General features: G+C 34.9%; 2 protein-coding genes across 6 annotated transcripts; one reads left to right on the top strand and one right to left on the bottom strand.

The window, feature by feature from the left end:
* Nucleotides 1-3,602: 3,602 nt before the first annotated feature.
* On the bottom strand, nucleotides 3,603-6,478 carry LOC134280424 (E3 ubiquitin-protein ligase TRIM71-like). Of its 3 annotated transcripts, none has more exons than XM_062762833.1 (2): nucleotides 6,328-6,478; nucleotides 3,603-5,338 (listed from the first exon to the last, which is right to left on the bottom strand). In XM_062762833.1, the coding sequence occupies exons 1-2, from the start codon at nucleotides 6,340-6,342 to the stop codon at nucleotides 3,677-3,679; spliced, it is 1,677 nt and encodes a 558-aa protein (XP_062618817.1). In that variant the 5' UTR covers nucleotides 6,343-6,478; the 3' UTR covers nucleotides 3,603-3,676. The 3 variants fall into 3 exon arrangements, with proteins under 3 accessions (XP_062618817.1, XP_062618820.1, XP_062618819.1); XM_062762836.1 differs by having other exon boundaries at nucleotides 6,242-6,477; XM_062762835.1 differs by lacking the exon at nucleotides 6,328-6,478 and adding an exon at nucleotides 5,551-5,679.
* A 2,259-nt stretch (nucleotides 6,479-8,737) lies between these two features.
* On the top strand, nucleotides 8,738-16,377 carry LOC134280423 (uncharacterized). Of its 3 annotated transcripts, none has more exons than XM_062762831.1 (3): nucleotides 8,738-8,850; nucleotides 14,466-14,502; nucleotides 14,779-16,375. In XM_062762831.1, the coding sequence occupies exons 1-3, from the start codon at nucleotides 8,842-8,844 to the stop codon at nucleotides 16,233-16,235; spliced, it is 1,503 nt and encodes a 500-aa protein (XP_062618815.1). In that variant the 5' UTR covers nucleotides 8,738-8,841; the 3' UTR covers nucleotides 16,236-16,375. The 3 variants fall into 3 exon arrangements, with proteins under 3 accessions (XP_062618815.1, XP_062618814.1, XP_062618816.1); XM_062762832.1 differs by lacking the exon at nucleotides 14,466-14,502 and adding an exon at nucleotides 14,561-14,630 and having other exon boundaries at nucleotides 8,788-8,850; XM_062762830.1 differs by lacking the exon at nucleotides 14,466-14,502 and having other exon boundaries at nucleotides 8,768-8,850; nucleotides 14,561-16,377.
* Nucleotides 16,378-16,642: the final 265 nt, after the last annotated feature.

Below are 16,642 nucleotides of genomic sequence, written 5' to 3'. Positions count from 1 at the left end.
ATAATTTATACGCTCATTGTGTTACAGTACGAAAGATGAGTGTTTAAAAAAATAATTATTTCTAAATGAAAGCATTTTAATATAAGAGTTACAATACAAATTTATACAGTATATTTGGAAGAGAAATCAATAGAATTCAGATATCCGGACGCTTCACTTATCCGGACAATTTGCCTGGGAACCAAAGCGTCCGGATAAATGAGGCGCCACTATATTCGCGGTGACGAGGCTCTCGCGAACCTCGCGAAAATTCCTCGCACAGGAATAAATGTTGGTTTACAGTATTTTCAGGTATGTGACAGTTTTCCCTGCATTTCTACAATTTTTCGTTAGGATGAGGTATTTAATAACCCTCTGTCTTTATACCTTAGAGTTTCATGGTACCGGGTTCGAATCTCGGTCTGGTCCGCTGCATTCTCTCCTCTCCTGTTACGTTTGGTGCTGTGCCATGCCCTGGAACTGACAGTTGATTTACCTGCCAGGTATGAGCCTGGGTTGGGGTCTTTGGAGGTAGGAATATGGCGGTCAGCCGGGTTTGATTGCAGATGACCAAACAGCTCGGTCGGTAGCGCACCTGACAAGAGTTCCATGGGGCCTACCTGTCTGGTCCACTGCATTTTCCCCTTTCCTGTCACAGTAATATTGCATTTGGATAATTATATATTAATCAAAATTAAGTGATGTGAAGATTGTGGAGAACTTGAAGTTCTTCGTTATTTCAACTTGAAATTCGTAATTTTAATTTCGATTGGCCTTGGCTGATTGCAATTGATTCCAAACTTCAGATGTATTGTGGTGGTCGGGCAAGTTCACTCGCTGTTGGTTAGATAGCTCAGCTGGTAAACCACCTGACTAGTGCCTTAGGAGGCTAGAGTTCAAATTCTTACCTGGCCTGTTACATTCCGTTACTTTCGGTGCTGTCCCAAATCATTGAAGTGAGGAGGAAGCCCGGGCTGGGTTGATGTCTTGAGGGAGAACACCTATAAGGAGGGGGATCTGGTGGATAGACAGGCTTGATTGCTGATAGTCAGATAAATAAATTGGTAGAGCGCCTGACTAGTGATTCAGGAGGCCGGGGTTAGATTCCTGATACGTCACTTTTCTTCTTCCCTTTTTTATTTTCTGAATGTGTGTATAAATTACATGTACACAAACAAATGATTACAGAATCTACACACAAACACTACACCCCTTTCACATTTTCTGAGCACAAAAAGGTTACAAAGGATAAAATTTTCATTTCCTAGAATTTAATCATCATTTGGTATTTTTGCCAATAACTGATAACCAATATGTCCTTTTAAACTCATCTGAGCTGAAAACTCAAGTGAGGTTTTCTGATTACCCGTTAATGATTGTAAACATTTCACACTTTGAACATCTTCTCAGGAACCACTCAAACAATTTTAAGGAAAATTGGTACCAAGCTTTCTTAAGTTCTTAAGTGAAGGGGAATTTCAGTTATTAAATTGTAGGACAAAGACCCCGTCATAGGGGAGATGATTAAGACAAGAGACTCACAGGCCTTAGAGGTCACTTGAATATCATACAAAGATGCTCCTACTATTGAATTTAGTTCGAAATTAAAACAGAGGCCATAGAATTCACAATTTTGAAAGAGAAACCATTGCTCAGCATACCTATTCACCTAATAAGCATGCTTACTCTGATTACTCATTACCAAAAAGTAGATCAGAGGAACAAAAAAAAAAAAAATGAATTTCCACCCCACAGAACTCCTGACCCTGGGGCCTAAATGATTCACAAATTTGAAAAAGGCACCCTTGTTCATCATAAATGCTTTCAGTATTCAATAATTAAAGTTCCCACAATACCCCTGATCCAAGGGCCCTGAAATTCACAATTCCAGAAAAGCACCCATCCTCATCATAAGGATATTCTTACTAAAAATTTCTTAGTTGACAGATCACGGTGGCCGAGTGCTGGAGCGTTCGCTTCGTGATCGAGAGGCTTGGGTTGGATTCTTGTTTGCGACGCCGCGTCAGACCTAAGACGTTAACATAAGTAATGACTGTTCTTTCGCCAAGCGCTCGGCATTAGAAATGAAGGTCAGGGTCTTTCGGATTGACCTTAAAAACATAGGTCCCATATTACGACAGGCTTTGACACGATGAATAACTCTCACCAATCATTGGCCTTGAGTGTTGAGTATAGGTCTAAATTTGAAGCCCTTTACCGGCATACGTTGATGTCTCTATATGAGTGAAAATATTCTCGAATAGGACTTTAAACTAAATTATTCTTGGAGGAACATCTTTCCTTATCAAAACTCTTTAAGTGGACTTTTACGGGAAGCACTTACTTTTTCAGTTGACGCTTTACTTTGACATTGAAACCTGTATCATGTAAGGAGGTACAGAATTGATAATACATCAGAAAACCTTTCTAGTGGCCATAGGTATGGTGTAAGGGGTATTTGCATGTGAAGGCCGGGAGTTAATGGTAAGTTGGTTTTGTTTTCTTCAAGGACAACTTATATGTGCATTGAAATAACCCGTTATTTTCGTTACATTATATGTTGAGCTAAATATTTCTATCGTAAACGAGCTTCCATACATTTTCCAAGTGTAAAAGTCAACTGTAAAAGCCAGTGCTCCTCGTTAAAGTCCAGAAGAAAACGGATATTGGCATTTGCGAATTTACGGATCATCCTGGATCCCCAGCTATATAAATTCAATGAATTTCTTATACGGCTGTAACAAATTACGGATATAGAGAAGAAATTTCAAAGGTCCCTGTGACTTCGTTATAACCGAAGTTTGCTGTACACAGTTCTTTAGTTTAATTTCGATTGATTAATTCATGTTGTTTAACGTCCCTCTCGAGAATCTTTTACTCATATGGAGACGCCACCACTTGCCGGTAGAGGGCTACAAATTTTGTCCCTTGCTCGGCACTCAAGGCCTTTGAGCAGTGAGAGATCTTTTTTCGTGCCAGCACCTACTGCGACACGGGGCCTCAGTTTATACGGTCTCATTCGAAGGACAAGTCTCCATGTCCCGCAGTGGGATTCGAACCCACGACGCAAGGATTAACTCCTTACTTCACGACTCTAGAGCAGACGCCCTAACCACTGCGCCACGTGGGGGACAGTTTTATATTGAGGAGCAGAGAATAGAATTTATAAACAATTCAAGAAAACAATCAGCCTGGGGCCATGAATTTCACAATTTTTGCATAGGAGTCGACGCATATTGAAATCATGCCAACAGATTGACTGCTTGATGTCCAGGAGTAAAGAGGAATTTGTTTTAAAGATAGCATTTATTTTGGTGGGTTTAGTCCTCCACACAGGCCCCAGGGGTTAAGGACCTATAATTTCATCATTTAATTCCCTTTAACCTCAGAGTGTACATATATATATTATAAGTGGTTCTGTGATTCCTAAGAAGCTGAAAATGTTCAAATGTTAACGCACATTGCATTACCACGAACAAAAACGGATAGCAATATGTCACGTAGGTGACCTATACAAAGGTAATGAATATATATATTGTTCAGATCATACTTTGTAAAATTGTTCATGAAATTAGTTATCTGTTTCAATACTGCTTGTTGGCTGCATTTATTTCCTCTATTCATTCATGTAGTAGTACTATACGGATAGTTCACAAGATATGCTGTCATTCTCTAATATATACAACACAGTCTATGTTTATTTCATGTACTGAATCACTTTAATTTCTCCTGAATCCATTAATCCTACCCACAACCTTCCTCCACTGTCCAAACTCAATCCATTAGGCTTATCTAATCCACAATTGCCAATACATCTCAAGAACTGTCCATTCTGATCAAGAATGTGAAGACAAGCATTATTATTATCTACCACAATGATCTGACTCATTGAGTCTGTCACTATATATCTAGGACTAAATGCTCTCATGGCTTGTGTACCATCGTATCGGAATCGGACTCTTCCTGTCTTGTCCATCACGACCACAAATTCAGCATTACGATCAGAGACACAAATGTCGCCATTATTGTTCTCTGCCAGGTATAATACAGAACTCCCTTTAAAAATTGGATTTCCATGTTCATCATTATAAATTTCCTGGTTCAGTTTCATCCCATGATAACGTAGTATTTGGTTTTGATTCTTACTACTAACATTGACCAGTATGTCCCCTGACTTTGTACAACACATTCTCTTTGGTATCCAGCCTTGTGATATGGTGAACAGTACCTCTGTTTTGCCACCTCTGACAATGTTCACTGTATAATTGTTATAATCAGAGTATATCAGTTCTCCCTGCCTGGTCAAAGATATGTCATTAGGACCGAAAAGACACCCCGTCGTAAAAGATTCCTGTACAGACCCATGTATGTCAACACGTCTTATAACTTCGTCTGTTCCATTTACCCAGGCTTCTTCTGTTCCTACACAGGCCACTCTCCATAAAGATTTTAATCCTGTAGGAATGGTGGCTATCACTCTGGCTTTGTCTAATAACACATTCAGAGATAAATGGGGGATTTCATCTGTCAGGCTGGATAATGCTCTCTGTGTTAATGTAGCCTTGTATTTCCCTAATTCTATGGTACGTTCTCTCCCTCGGACAGTTCTTGTATTCAATAAGGGAATTTTGCCATCAATATAAGCAGGTATGTATCTGTATTTCGCCAGTTTGGATTTGTAGTTGTTGACTTCAGACACTCTGTTAGTCTTCAAGATTTCTTTGTTTTGTTCAACGGTTTGCAGCATATCTGGAATAAGATTTTTTAACTTGGATTGGTGAGATTTTAAAGAAGTGAGAAAACTTTCTCTCATAGACTTGATCAAGGAACCGAGTTTGCTGAAGATGATATCTACTTCTTGGTGCCATAGTTTTCTGTGCTTTTCTGTTTCTTTTTCCAGTTCATCAAATTTAGCGGTTGATGTGGATATTTTGCCCGCAATATCGTCCATTTTCTTCCTGTACTTGGGAAGAATGTTGGATTCGATTTCTTGGTTTTCTTTTTCAATTTCATTTTTCTTTTCATTGAAAATCTCTTGTATTTCCACAATCTTGTGTCCACTATGGGAACTGAGAATGCATTTCAGACAGACTTGGACATCACACTTTTGGCAGTGGGCCTCACATCTTTGGTTTGAGTGAACCTTACACTCAGGAAACACTGGTTGTATCTTCCTGTTGGTGAAATGAACAATGTCGTGTGTTTGAGACTTGAATTTGTCCACATGTTTACTGACACAGTCCACACATAAACTGACTTGACAGTTATTACAGAATTGCTTGGTAGGTTTATCACAAAGATCACAAGTGATGAGCTCTTGTGCCCAGGAAGTGGGAGTGGCCATTGCCTTTAGTAAAGACTGCAATTATAATTTGTATAAAAAAAAATAAAAATAACATATGGTAGACGTATTTCAAACATCAACTGCTAAAACTTTGTTTGGACTGCGAAGTAAAACATTTGATAAATCAAGAGTTCTTGCAGTAAAGATTTGGCCTACACTGAAATAATTTTTAAAGGTATTTATACATGTAATGATAAACTGTAAAGAAAATCTGTATAGAGTTATACCTGTTTAGTTCCAACATTTCAAATCTAAAGGTTAAAAAAGAGTATAAGCATCTCATCTCCCTTTCTCAATTTCACCTAAGTGGGAACTACTTTCGGTTTGATATTTTATTCTTCCTGGTTTTAGATTGGCGTTGCCTGTCTCAGTGAAATGTGCGATATGCGTATACATGTATTTTCGTAAGATACGAAAAACAGGCCGTACGAGTCTTCCTAGTTACCTATCTATCATGTCATGTGTTTGCTCATATTTATTAGTGATCCGTTTGTATTCTCACCAGGTAGGTAGAACTATCGGAAAATTTAAAAGGTTATATTTCTCACTATATTTACCTGATATATGGTGCTAATATTTAGAAATAGTCATATCCCCCATCAATGAAAAAAAATGTTTGACAGAAACACATGTATCTGATAAATCATTTTTCTTTCTTAAACAAAAGTAGATTAGTCCTAGTGATAACAATTGAGGAAACTTGATATAAACTTGCAGGTAATTTTCACAGTTAGACTATTAGATGAGTTTAATTACAAATTAGTACCAATATAACAATGTCATTTAAATTTTCACTATATTCTCTTGCTACGGCAGTGAGTATTAATGTTAATAAATGATATTCTGTCATATTGTGTAACTTTCTATATCTGTTATTCAATGATTTTTTTATTAAGTGCAAAAGCTTTAACTTCAAACCTTACATAGCTTTGTAGAAAATATGCTTAACTTCTCTTATTTGACAATCAACTATTTGGAGCTCAATCCTTGGCAATACATTGTACCTTTATTCGAATCATTCGATTGTCACTACTGTAAACAATGTCATGTGCCCCAGAAATCTTGTAAGATATAGAGCTGTCTTGGCTCCCTAAAAAAAGTTTCGATAGTAAGTTAGATATCTGCAAGGTACTCGCGATATAACATATTGATCAAATGTGTTAAACCAATTTATTTACAGATTTACTTACTTGACCATCACTAAAGAATCACTTCTCCAGTATCAAGGGCTCAGGATGTCATCACGTGTGACCTTTGTGACAACTCCACCAAGCAATTTTTAACAACTATAAAGCCAGTAGAAGAATGTATCAACAAACACATTAAAAATACAGATCGTTTACCCATGATATCGTTCCTTTCCAAAACGTAGACATAGAGCTAGTTTTCTAGAATGTGAAATTCCAATCAGAGATGTGAGGTCTATTGTGAACAGTGTGATGTTCCTGTCTGTATGAAATGTGTTTTAACTTCCCATAATGAACACAGGGTAAAGGATATAAACATCATTTTTAATGACAAACGAAAAGAAATGCAGAAGGAGACAAACCAAATCGAATCCAGAATTATTCCTATATAAAAGGAGAAAAAAGGAAAACACAAAAAGAGAAATAAGTAATTCTCTGAAAAAATATGAACTAGAAAAAGAAACAGGGGAGCACAGAAAATTGTTGCATAGAGAAGAAGACAGTATTTTCAATAAAATAAATGTTGACCAAATCATTTAGAGGAGACTACGAAACTGAATTGAAATCACAGGTATCGATACACAAGAATTTTAATTACACAAATGATCAAAACAGTTCAACAAAACATTGAAGTACTGAAGTCCAACAAAGTGTCGGACGTCACAAACTATACATCCAAGTTGTCTGAATACAAGAATATCCCTGAAGACGCAGATATGGCTATTCCTTGCTTAATGCAAACACGGTCCTTGGGAGTGAACTTAAAATAGAGCTAGGAGATTACATAGCTACCTTAAACCAGAGATTACTGTCAAGTGTGAAGGATGAAGGCTCAAAGTCTTCTTTATGTACAAGATAGTCGATAAAGAAGGCAAGAATTATTGCCACCATTCGTACTGGAGTTAGTTCTTTGAGTAGAGTAGCCCGTGTGAGTTCTAATAAAGCTTGGGTTTGTGGAGAAGAAAGAACTCTAAGATGTGATGATACACACGGAACTGTACATGATACTGTCACCATCACGTGTAAACTTTGGCCTGATGATATCAAAATGACTAGACAGGGAGAGCTTATATACAGTGATTTTGAGGCTAGCACCGTCAACATCATAAGACAAGGGAAGAAAGAGGTAATGATCACCATACAAAATAGCTGGAAATCATGGGGACTGTGTTGTGCAAGAGCAGGAGATATTCTGGTCAATCTCAGTAGGGAACATCAAACTAAAATTTCCCGCTTTCAAGGACACATTGTGAAACAGGAAATATTTCAAGATGAAAATGGGAGACAAATTTTCAAAACTGATGCGAAAAAACCGCGGAGAACAACAATGAAGACATCTGCGTCGGCGATACTAACGCTAAACCTTGGTAGTTCTCATGAAAACGAGAAGAGTCCGATTCCGATACTCTGGTGGACAAGTTACAATGAAAGAGGCATTTGCTCCAAAGCAGATTGTGACGGACTCTACGGGTCATATCATTGTAGCTGATTACAACAACGATTGCCTTCACATTCTCGATAAAGATGGATATTTGCTTGGACGTATATACGATTGTGGATTGCATAAACCACGTGGACTTAGTATGGATACTTAGGGGAGGTTGAGGGTAGGACTGACTGAAAAAGGAAAAATAAAATTTATTAGTTTATGAAATAAATTTTGAAATAAATCAAGTGATAATTTTGTTGATGTTAAGGGTTTTATGACAATATGTAATAAAGAATCTGTGACAGTATCATTAAATTTTATTCATTGGTATAGGAGGAGTTGCGAACAAGAGAAAGGTACCCTTCATTATTATAGGAAGTATGGCTGTATTTATGTTTTTTTCTGGGAAACCTAAAATGATGTGTCTGATCAAAAGGTAAATAACAGGTGCGCAATGGCACTATGTTACAAAGATTCTTTGAAAGTCTCATAAAATTTCATTCAGTGTGAAAGAGGAGTTGCAGATTAGAGATGCGAAACCCAAAGCATAACGGACGGACAGACAAACAGACAATTCACTATAGCTTTTGTTGTTAATTTCAATTTAGAACAGCATGCACATTCTCGAGTACTTTTCTACTTCTGAAAATTAATGTAATAAATTCTTAAAAATTGTCTTTAACCAAAAAGTAATATTTTTCCAAATGAAACATCAAGAAAGAATATAAAAAGGACAGACCTACATGTATATATGTTATCTAATTGTTTATCTTAATAACAACTACGGACTCTAATATTTCAGATCCTAAAAGATAACAATAACGAAAGTGAAAGTAAAATATTAGTTTGTGCAATAATGGGGCGGTGGCTTGAAAAACAGTTCGGATGATTGAGATTGATTTATGATAAAGGTATAGTTTTTAAATAACTCTAGCCTGCTTTGATCAATATGTAATTTTATGGTAATTTTATGAGTAATTTGCCTGTTCATATACATGTTAATATGTATCTTAATTTTAAAATATACTTTTCATAAAATGATAAATATGTGTACAAATATTTAGTTCCCCTAACAACTAAAAAGAAATAGAAACAAGTCAATGAATTGATGAATCGATAAATATGAATGAAATACGGAAAATGAAAGAAACCAGCCATTTTTAGTAACAAAAGAATTATTCCAGTTATCATTTTGAAAGAAGACACCGGATTTTTTTTTAATTCGGGAACAAACAAAAATAATTTAATTGTTTTGGTAAACAAATGGTAAACAAATGGAGGTTCGTATATTTCTTCGATGTAAGGTTTGTTGTAGTTGTGTGGTACATACATTTAATTACTTATCTTTAATGTACTATATCAAAATATTCTTGCTAAATGGTTTCTCCGGAACACTTGACCTTAACTCCCCCTTCAAACTGAACATCGTTATGATTATTTTAAGGGGGATGCACAAGCCAATTGGATCTAGTCTGGTGTGAAATGAGAAATGCCAAGAATGCGCTTAATACTCGTCTAAACTAGCCCAAAGTTACTCAAAGTGTTAATGCACTAATTACCTACTGTTAGAGACCAAACTTAGTAAAAAAGTTAAGTTTATTTTGTTTTAATTAGGAGGAAATTAATCATTGTAGAACTGCGCAGCTACAGCATTCACGAGATAAAAAATGCATTGAAAATGGTGTTAATGTGATTCATTGATAATATGGCTACAACCATTTGTTTCGCTTTTTTCTTGTCATTATCTAGAATTCTTGAAAATTTGATTTTTCATATGTGTGTCTTCCTGAGGCCATGTGTTTATTTCGTCCGCCATTCCTCTGTCACACAGAGTTCGAATAACATTGATTTTAGAATTAATGCGACCATAAAAACATAAAGACAAGAAATTACTCAGTAATAATCATTAGGTAATATTACTTACTACTTTTATTTGTTGCATCGCTTCGTCTGATTAATGAAAAAACGCGATTTTAACCCCACTCCAGCAAATCGGGAAAAACTGTTCTGCTAACAGCTCGAGTTTCCTAGTAAATATTAATACACTGAGCACGTGTTTGACATGTGCATATATCTGCTGTGGATAGATGCGTTTATTACTATGATTATATTTAATTTTTCGTGGAACAAGTCTTGATAATTTGTTGGTTTCTTTAAAACTCAAGAAAAAAGCTAAAAAATGCCCTAAACATATGTGTTTACGTCGGTCTTTTTTCTGTGGCGATAGAAGTTTTTTGAAATGGGGCACTGCAAGGAGGATGCTTAGCATTTAATTTGAAAATGTTAAACAATATGCGGTGCATGAAAAACAAATTGCAATTACATGTCTTACAATCGAAAAGTTGGTACATACGTCTATTTTGTTTAGCAGTTAGATAGAAAAAAATAGGCAGTTAAAGGATTTCCTTCAGGCACCTCACATAAATAGCTTGATTGTTTGCAATGACCAACACATCGTATGGAGTAATGTTTGGACATAAAAACGCATCATGTCTCATTATGTTGACTACGTTGTAAGCTCTCGATCATTGAACATACGAAGCTTGATAAAATATATAGAGTTGTTTTTTTTTTAATTTAGAAGCAATCACAATGTTTGCAAACAAAGGTCTATTGCATATGCTATGTCTATCATCGCAAAAAAAAAAAAATGAGAGACTACCCCCCCCCCCCTTCCGAAAATCCTATGTTCTTTTTTCAAAATAGTGCCAAAGATTTAAAAAATTGCATTACTAAGTATGTGATGGAACATGTACTAGCCTGATAAGACCATTTGTTGTAAAAATATTTGGTTGCCCTCTCTCCCGATCTACTGCCTAAAAATGGCCCGACTCAATTTTATTTTACATCCAATTACAGGATTTTTTTTTCTTCCGTCAACAAATAAATTTAAATTTTAAGGAATTTTTTCTCACACCATAAATACGGACCCAATAATTTTCCCTGAGTTGGGAGGTCCACCAAACGTCATTTTAAAGATACTATAAAATATTTAATTTTGTTGATTTTTTTCTTTACTCTGTAAAATTGTAATTTTGACAAAATGGGCAAATAGAAAAAAAAATTATTCATTAAATCTCCTAACCCAATCTGAATGAATTTATTCCTTTTCAAATGTTGCCCCGCTGTAATGAAAATTGTAAATGTTTATTTGACAGAGTATTAAGGGGGGGGGGTGATCAAAAGTAAACGATATCTTAGGTATTTGATAGTTATATTATTGTTGAAATATTCAAGTATTTTTCAAAGTGTAAATTGGAGATCTTTGATAGCATATTGCTTAATTAAAAACAAACCCCTTTTCAAATTTGCTTTCACCGGGCAACATAACAAGTATCATATTCAACCATCTCCCTTCCTTCACTAAAACGGTCTATCAAATCATTGATTGAATTATTAGGAAGTCATTTGTCTTAATAAACTATGAACAAATTCTTTTACGTTACTTCAAAGGCAGTTTTAAGATATACCATAATTATTTTAGTCGTTTGTTGAATGAGTTCCACTGAGACAACCATTTTTCGTCACAAGTACCTGCATAATGACTTTATTCTCACATTGTGAGGAAATCTTTATTTGGCATATGCTATTTATAGAACTTGAGTGTGCACCAAATTTGTTTCTAATCTAAATTGTGGTTTTGTAGATATAGAGATAGTTCGAGAACTTTTTGATCACCCCTCGTACTAGTAGATACTAACACAAGGTTTTTCATATCGTTTAATTTCTTTGTGTTTCATTGGTGATAATTAAACTTTTGATAGATATTATAAGTTATCTGTGGCAAACTTACAAACTCTTAATTTTAAACTTTGATGGTGCTCATTTTTCCTTACCTGGAATCAAAAAGTTATTTCAATACGTACACTATTTAACAACTGTTAGATAATAATACTAAATAAATTACTTCAAGCCACACTATAACACAATTCCTCTTTGAAAAGTGTTCATATTATTTGAAATATTTTGCAGCTGTAATTCTCTTCTACATTTAAAGATTGTTATGTCCCTCCATATTAAGAAGAGGTCTGGAAAACAAAATTCTGTGCTAAAAATAGACCACGTGCTGCTATCAATGAACTACTTTCAGAGTTCTTTACACTCTTTTTGAAGACAACGATACCTTGTTTTGAACTTAAAATTATCATTTAAAAGTGCAAAATTTAGACATTTTCTCAACAAATGGTTGTAGAGGGAACATTAATGCACACTTTGCGTATTTTTTTGGATTTTTTAAGGCTCTGCTGAATTCTGTAGCTGCGCAGTTCTTAGGTGCATATCAAAAGCATTTTTCTGCAAAAGTATAGATTATATATGCATGCACAACATGCATTCAGTTATGCATATTTATTGTATCTTTATCATAAGGGTTTAGAATTTGATCAAAATATAATGTACTTTAGCCATTTGAAGAAATGTTTACATTTTGTTCTCACTGCACTAAATATGGCCGTACATCCCCCTTAAGGTAGGTCACTCGTCAGCTTTTTCGAAAAGTTCACGCAGAACCTCTTACTTCAAAACTATTTATCAAAATTCAATTTTAAAACATAGTTAATTTCAATAATGTTAATGTTTTAACATTCAACGAAAAAACTGCACAAATAGCAACAAAGAAGCAAGCTTTGTGAAGGAGTCTATTTTTTGTGGTGGAAAATATTTTTCAGATAGTTCAGCAAATCTGCACATTTGTTAAATTCAATATCTTGGAACTTTAGTCTCACATATTTTCAATCAGAGAATATTTTCCATCATGATATTGCTAGGAATATTTAATATAGATCTTAATTCATAATTCTAGAACAAGTTTTACATCTTCCTTCAACAAATTTTGCCAAAATAATGAAGCTATGTCAAATAAGTCAATATAAAATTTACATCATTTATTGCCTAAAAATCACATATTTTGACCAATATTTCAAACTTAACATCACTTACCCCAGCTTTTTCTTTCATTATTTTAAAGTACTCGATAATTGTGACTGATCAGCACTTCAGTCGTAAAAAGCTTGATTTAAGAAAAATTTTTATTGCCTATTTAGTTTATTAGTACCCCAAATTATATTACTTTTTAGTGCAAAAAGGTCATACAATAAATTATGCGCATTAATTTGCAAGGTTTTTTCAATGATAAATATTATTTAAAATAATTTACATAAAATAAGATAAATTATTTTTAGCCATTGTTACATCTGATAAAATTTAATTAAAGTTTAAGTAATTAAACAAGAGTTACATTTTAAGTGCAAAAAGGTCAACTTCATTGCACCGTAGATCAGTAAGATGAACACTGACCCCCTATTTTCTCTGCGATTTTGAGTCACTCTATATGAGTACTTCTCAATAAATCCTTGATTTAACAAATTTCACGAGTGAAATACCTTAACATTTAAAGTTACATCACATGAATTGTACATGTTATTCTTAATAATTTTATCATTATAGTGATTTTACAATGATCAATCGCATCTCTGTATTATGGAGTTCAGTATTTCACAATAGCTGTTACTCTAGGGAAGATCGTTTTAAAATGCGAGGTTAAGGTTATACACAACGTAGTTTTAACGTCACTGGGTAATGCATGCAGAATTTTGCCTATGAACTTCTGATGGCACTGTAATTCAATTAAGAATATCTTTCAAAAATTTTAGTAGGTAAGGTACCTTGCGTATGTTCATAAAATGACTACAGTATAGGGGGGAAATAACTCGCGGTGTAAATATTAGCTATATTCACGGTGTTGATATTCTCTATATTCACGGTGTTAATGAATCCGTGAATTCAATTAACAGTGAATAAGTTTTCAATAGGTATAGATAAGAGAGGAAACTTCTGTTACATACCAATTCCGCGAATTCAAGAAACTACCACTGTGTCAGAGCAGAGGAAAACGTGAAAATTACAACCCGTGAAATTAATCCCCTATACAGTATTTATCATCATCCTGTCATATTTGAGAACCCTAAGTTAATCTTGACCTTGGCTAAAATTATCTTCAGTTAAGAATATTTGTAAAAAGTTTGATGCTTTGACTTACTTTGATTTTTCTCAAATCTTAAAACCTTCAAATTGATAACAATGATGTGAAATAATATGTCATTACGCGAGTATGTTAAGGAAGCATATAAATCTTTTTTCGGGAAATTTATACTTTTTAAAGAAAATTAACTTTGACAATTCATCAATTCCGCTGACAAATGTAAACTATTATTATTCATTGCATACAAATAAAAGAGCAACGACGTGCACCACAATCACGGCATCACGTGACTTCTATTACTAGCGAAAATTTCCTTAATAAATAAGCTAACAGAACAACAATACCCGAAGTTAAATAATTTCCTTGAGTAAATAATGTAGTTGAAAAACATCTATTGACGAGCAATAACAAACTCGTTAACATAAATTGGACATCACTTTTCAACAGTTAGCACTAATGCTCGCATATTTCATAGGTGTATGACCAACGTCATAAGCTGTCATACGGGGGACGTCAGTGTTTCACAAAATCGTCTTGTGTTTGTAGGGATTTTTCCAGATTTTCTTTGAGAATATCACAAAAGGTAAAACATAATTATTATCTTTACAACAATTAATTAGTTTAATGAATTGATTTTACAGATTAAATCTTTGACAATCAAGCAGGAGGATGAATAGAGATACAAGTACTGCGATTTCCTGTTCTCAAAAAGTAATCAAATGTGAAGCTTGTAACAACCCTCTCAAAAATTGTAATTTCTGTAACAGTTGTCAAGTCAGTCTATGCAAAGAATGTATAAACAAACGTGTTGAGAAGAACAAGTCAATAACCAATAATGAGATATGGATAATTTTTCCAGAATGTGAATATCACCCACATCATAGATGTGAGGGTCAATGTCAACAATGTGACGTCCCTGTGTGTATAAAATGTATCATCAAATCCCATCAAGGACACACCCTGTTAGATATAGAAAATATATACAATGACAAGAAAGAGGAAATCCAAAAGGAAACTCAAGAAATCAAATCCAAACTTCTCCCCAAATGCACGAAGTATAATGAAGATACAGATGGAGAAATAACCAAATCCATGGGAAAATATGTTGAACTCGAAAAAGAAATAGAGAAACAAAGAAAAGTTTGGCACCAAGAAGTAGATAACATCTTCAATAAACTGAGCTCCATAACCCAGTCCAAAAAAGTTGAACATCTGGATGTACTGAAATCACATCAAAGCAAACTCAAAAACCTGATTGCAGACATGAATGAAACAGTTAAAGAAAACCAGGAAATGCTTAAGTCGAACAAAGTGTCCCAGGTCACCAGCTTTAATTCCAGACTGAAAAAATACAGAGATATCCCTGAAGTCATTGATGTTTTTATTCCCTTACTGAAAACTAACGCAGTCCAAGAAAGAGAACTCGGTATCGAGCTAGGAGAATATAAAGCTAGACTGACATGGACATCTATGAAAAAGTTATTGGTAAAATCAAGAGTTATTGCAACGTTTCCTACTGGGGTCAAACCACTATTAAGAGTAGTTTGTGCTGGAGATGATAAATGTTGGGTTAGCGAAAAGGGAAGAACCATAAGATGTGTTGAAAAACTTGGATCCCTGCATGATACTGTAACACCAACATTAAACTCCTCCAGTGATAGCCCAGTACCAAAAGAAGAAGAACTAATTTGTATATCAGTGAATAAACAGGGAGATCTGATATACAGCGATTATAATAATAGAACTGTAAGCCTTTACAGACATGGGCGATCAGAGGTAGTGATCACCACACCAAATGATTGGAAACCAGCAGGACTGTGCACCACTAGATCAGGAGACATATTGGTCAATCTTTATAATGGAGATCAAAACAAGATTGTCCGATATCAGGGAGAGAAAGTCAAGCAGGAAATATTCAAAGACGAGAATGACAAACCAATCTATGGAAGTGGTGAATATATGTTGTTTGTAGCAGAGAACAGCAATGGAGATATCTGTGCCTCTGACCGTAATTCTGACGCTTTGGTAGTCTTGGACAAGACGGGAAGATTCCGATTCCAATACTATGGTACACCAGCCAAAAGGAAGGAAACATTTAATCCCAATGAGCTGGTGACAGATTCTCTGAGTCAGATTATTGTGACAGACTGGACCAACGACTGCCTACACATTATTGATCACGATGGACAGTTCCTGAGATGTGTAGATGACTGTGATCTATCTAGACCTCGCGGACTGAGTTTTGACAGTGAGGGGAAGTTGTGGGTGGGATTGTATGAAACAGGAGAAGTAAAGGTGATCCAGTATACGGAGTAAAGAGATAGTGAAAATCATCTGATGGTGATGGCGTAAAACGTGTACTGTTGCTAATAACATGTTTATTTTATTTTTATGATTATGATATAAATTATGATATTGATTTTCACTCCTCCATGGCACCTGATCCCACCTCTGATGTTTTGGAGGTCAGTGTTTGCTCTGCTCCTATTTTGAATTGTTCTATTTACTTCTGATCTTGAATACTACTAGTATTCGTTATCTCCATGTGTTTCACCCACTGAAATTTTAATGTCATACCCAGCCTTTTTTGTTATGAATTATCCACGGGAAAAGGTTACAAATCACTTACCGATTCATTGCAATGTGAACACTTACTATCTCAGAATAGGAAAGATATGTGGTCAATAAAACTTTCTCTGATAAAAAAAAATCAAATTCACTAT

The sequence above is a fragment of the Saccostrea cucullata genome, unplaced genomic scaffold, assembly GCF_032062105.1.
Source record: "Saccostrea cucullata isolate Sc308-1 unplaced genomic scaffold, CSIRO_AGI_Scuc_v1 ctg637, whole genome shotgun sequence".
NCBI lineage: Eukaryota > Metazoa > Mollusca > Bivalvia > Ostreida > Ostreidae > Saccostrea > Saccostrea cuccullata.
Note: the sequence above shows the minus strand (reverse complement) of the source record. Positions and strands in the feature narration are given on the sequence as shown.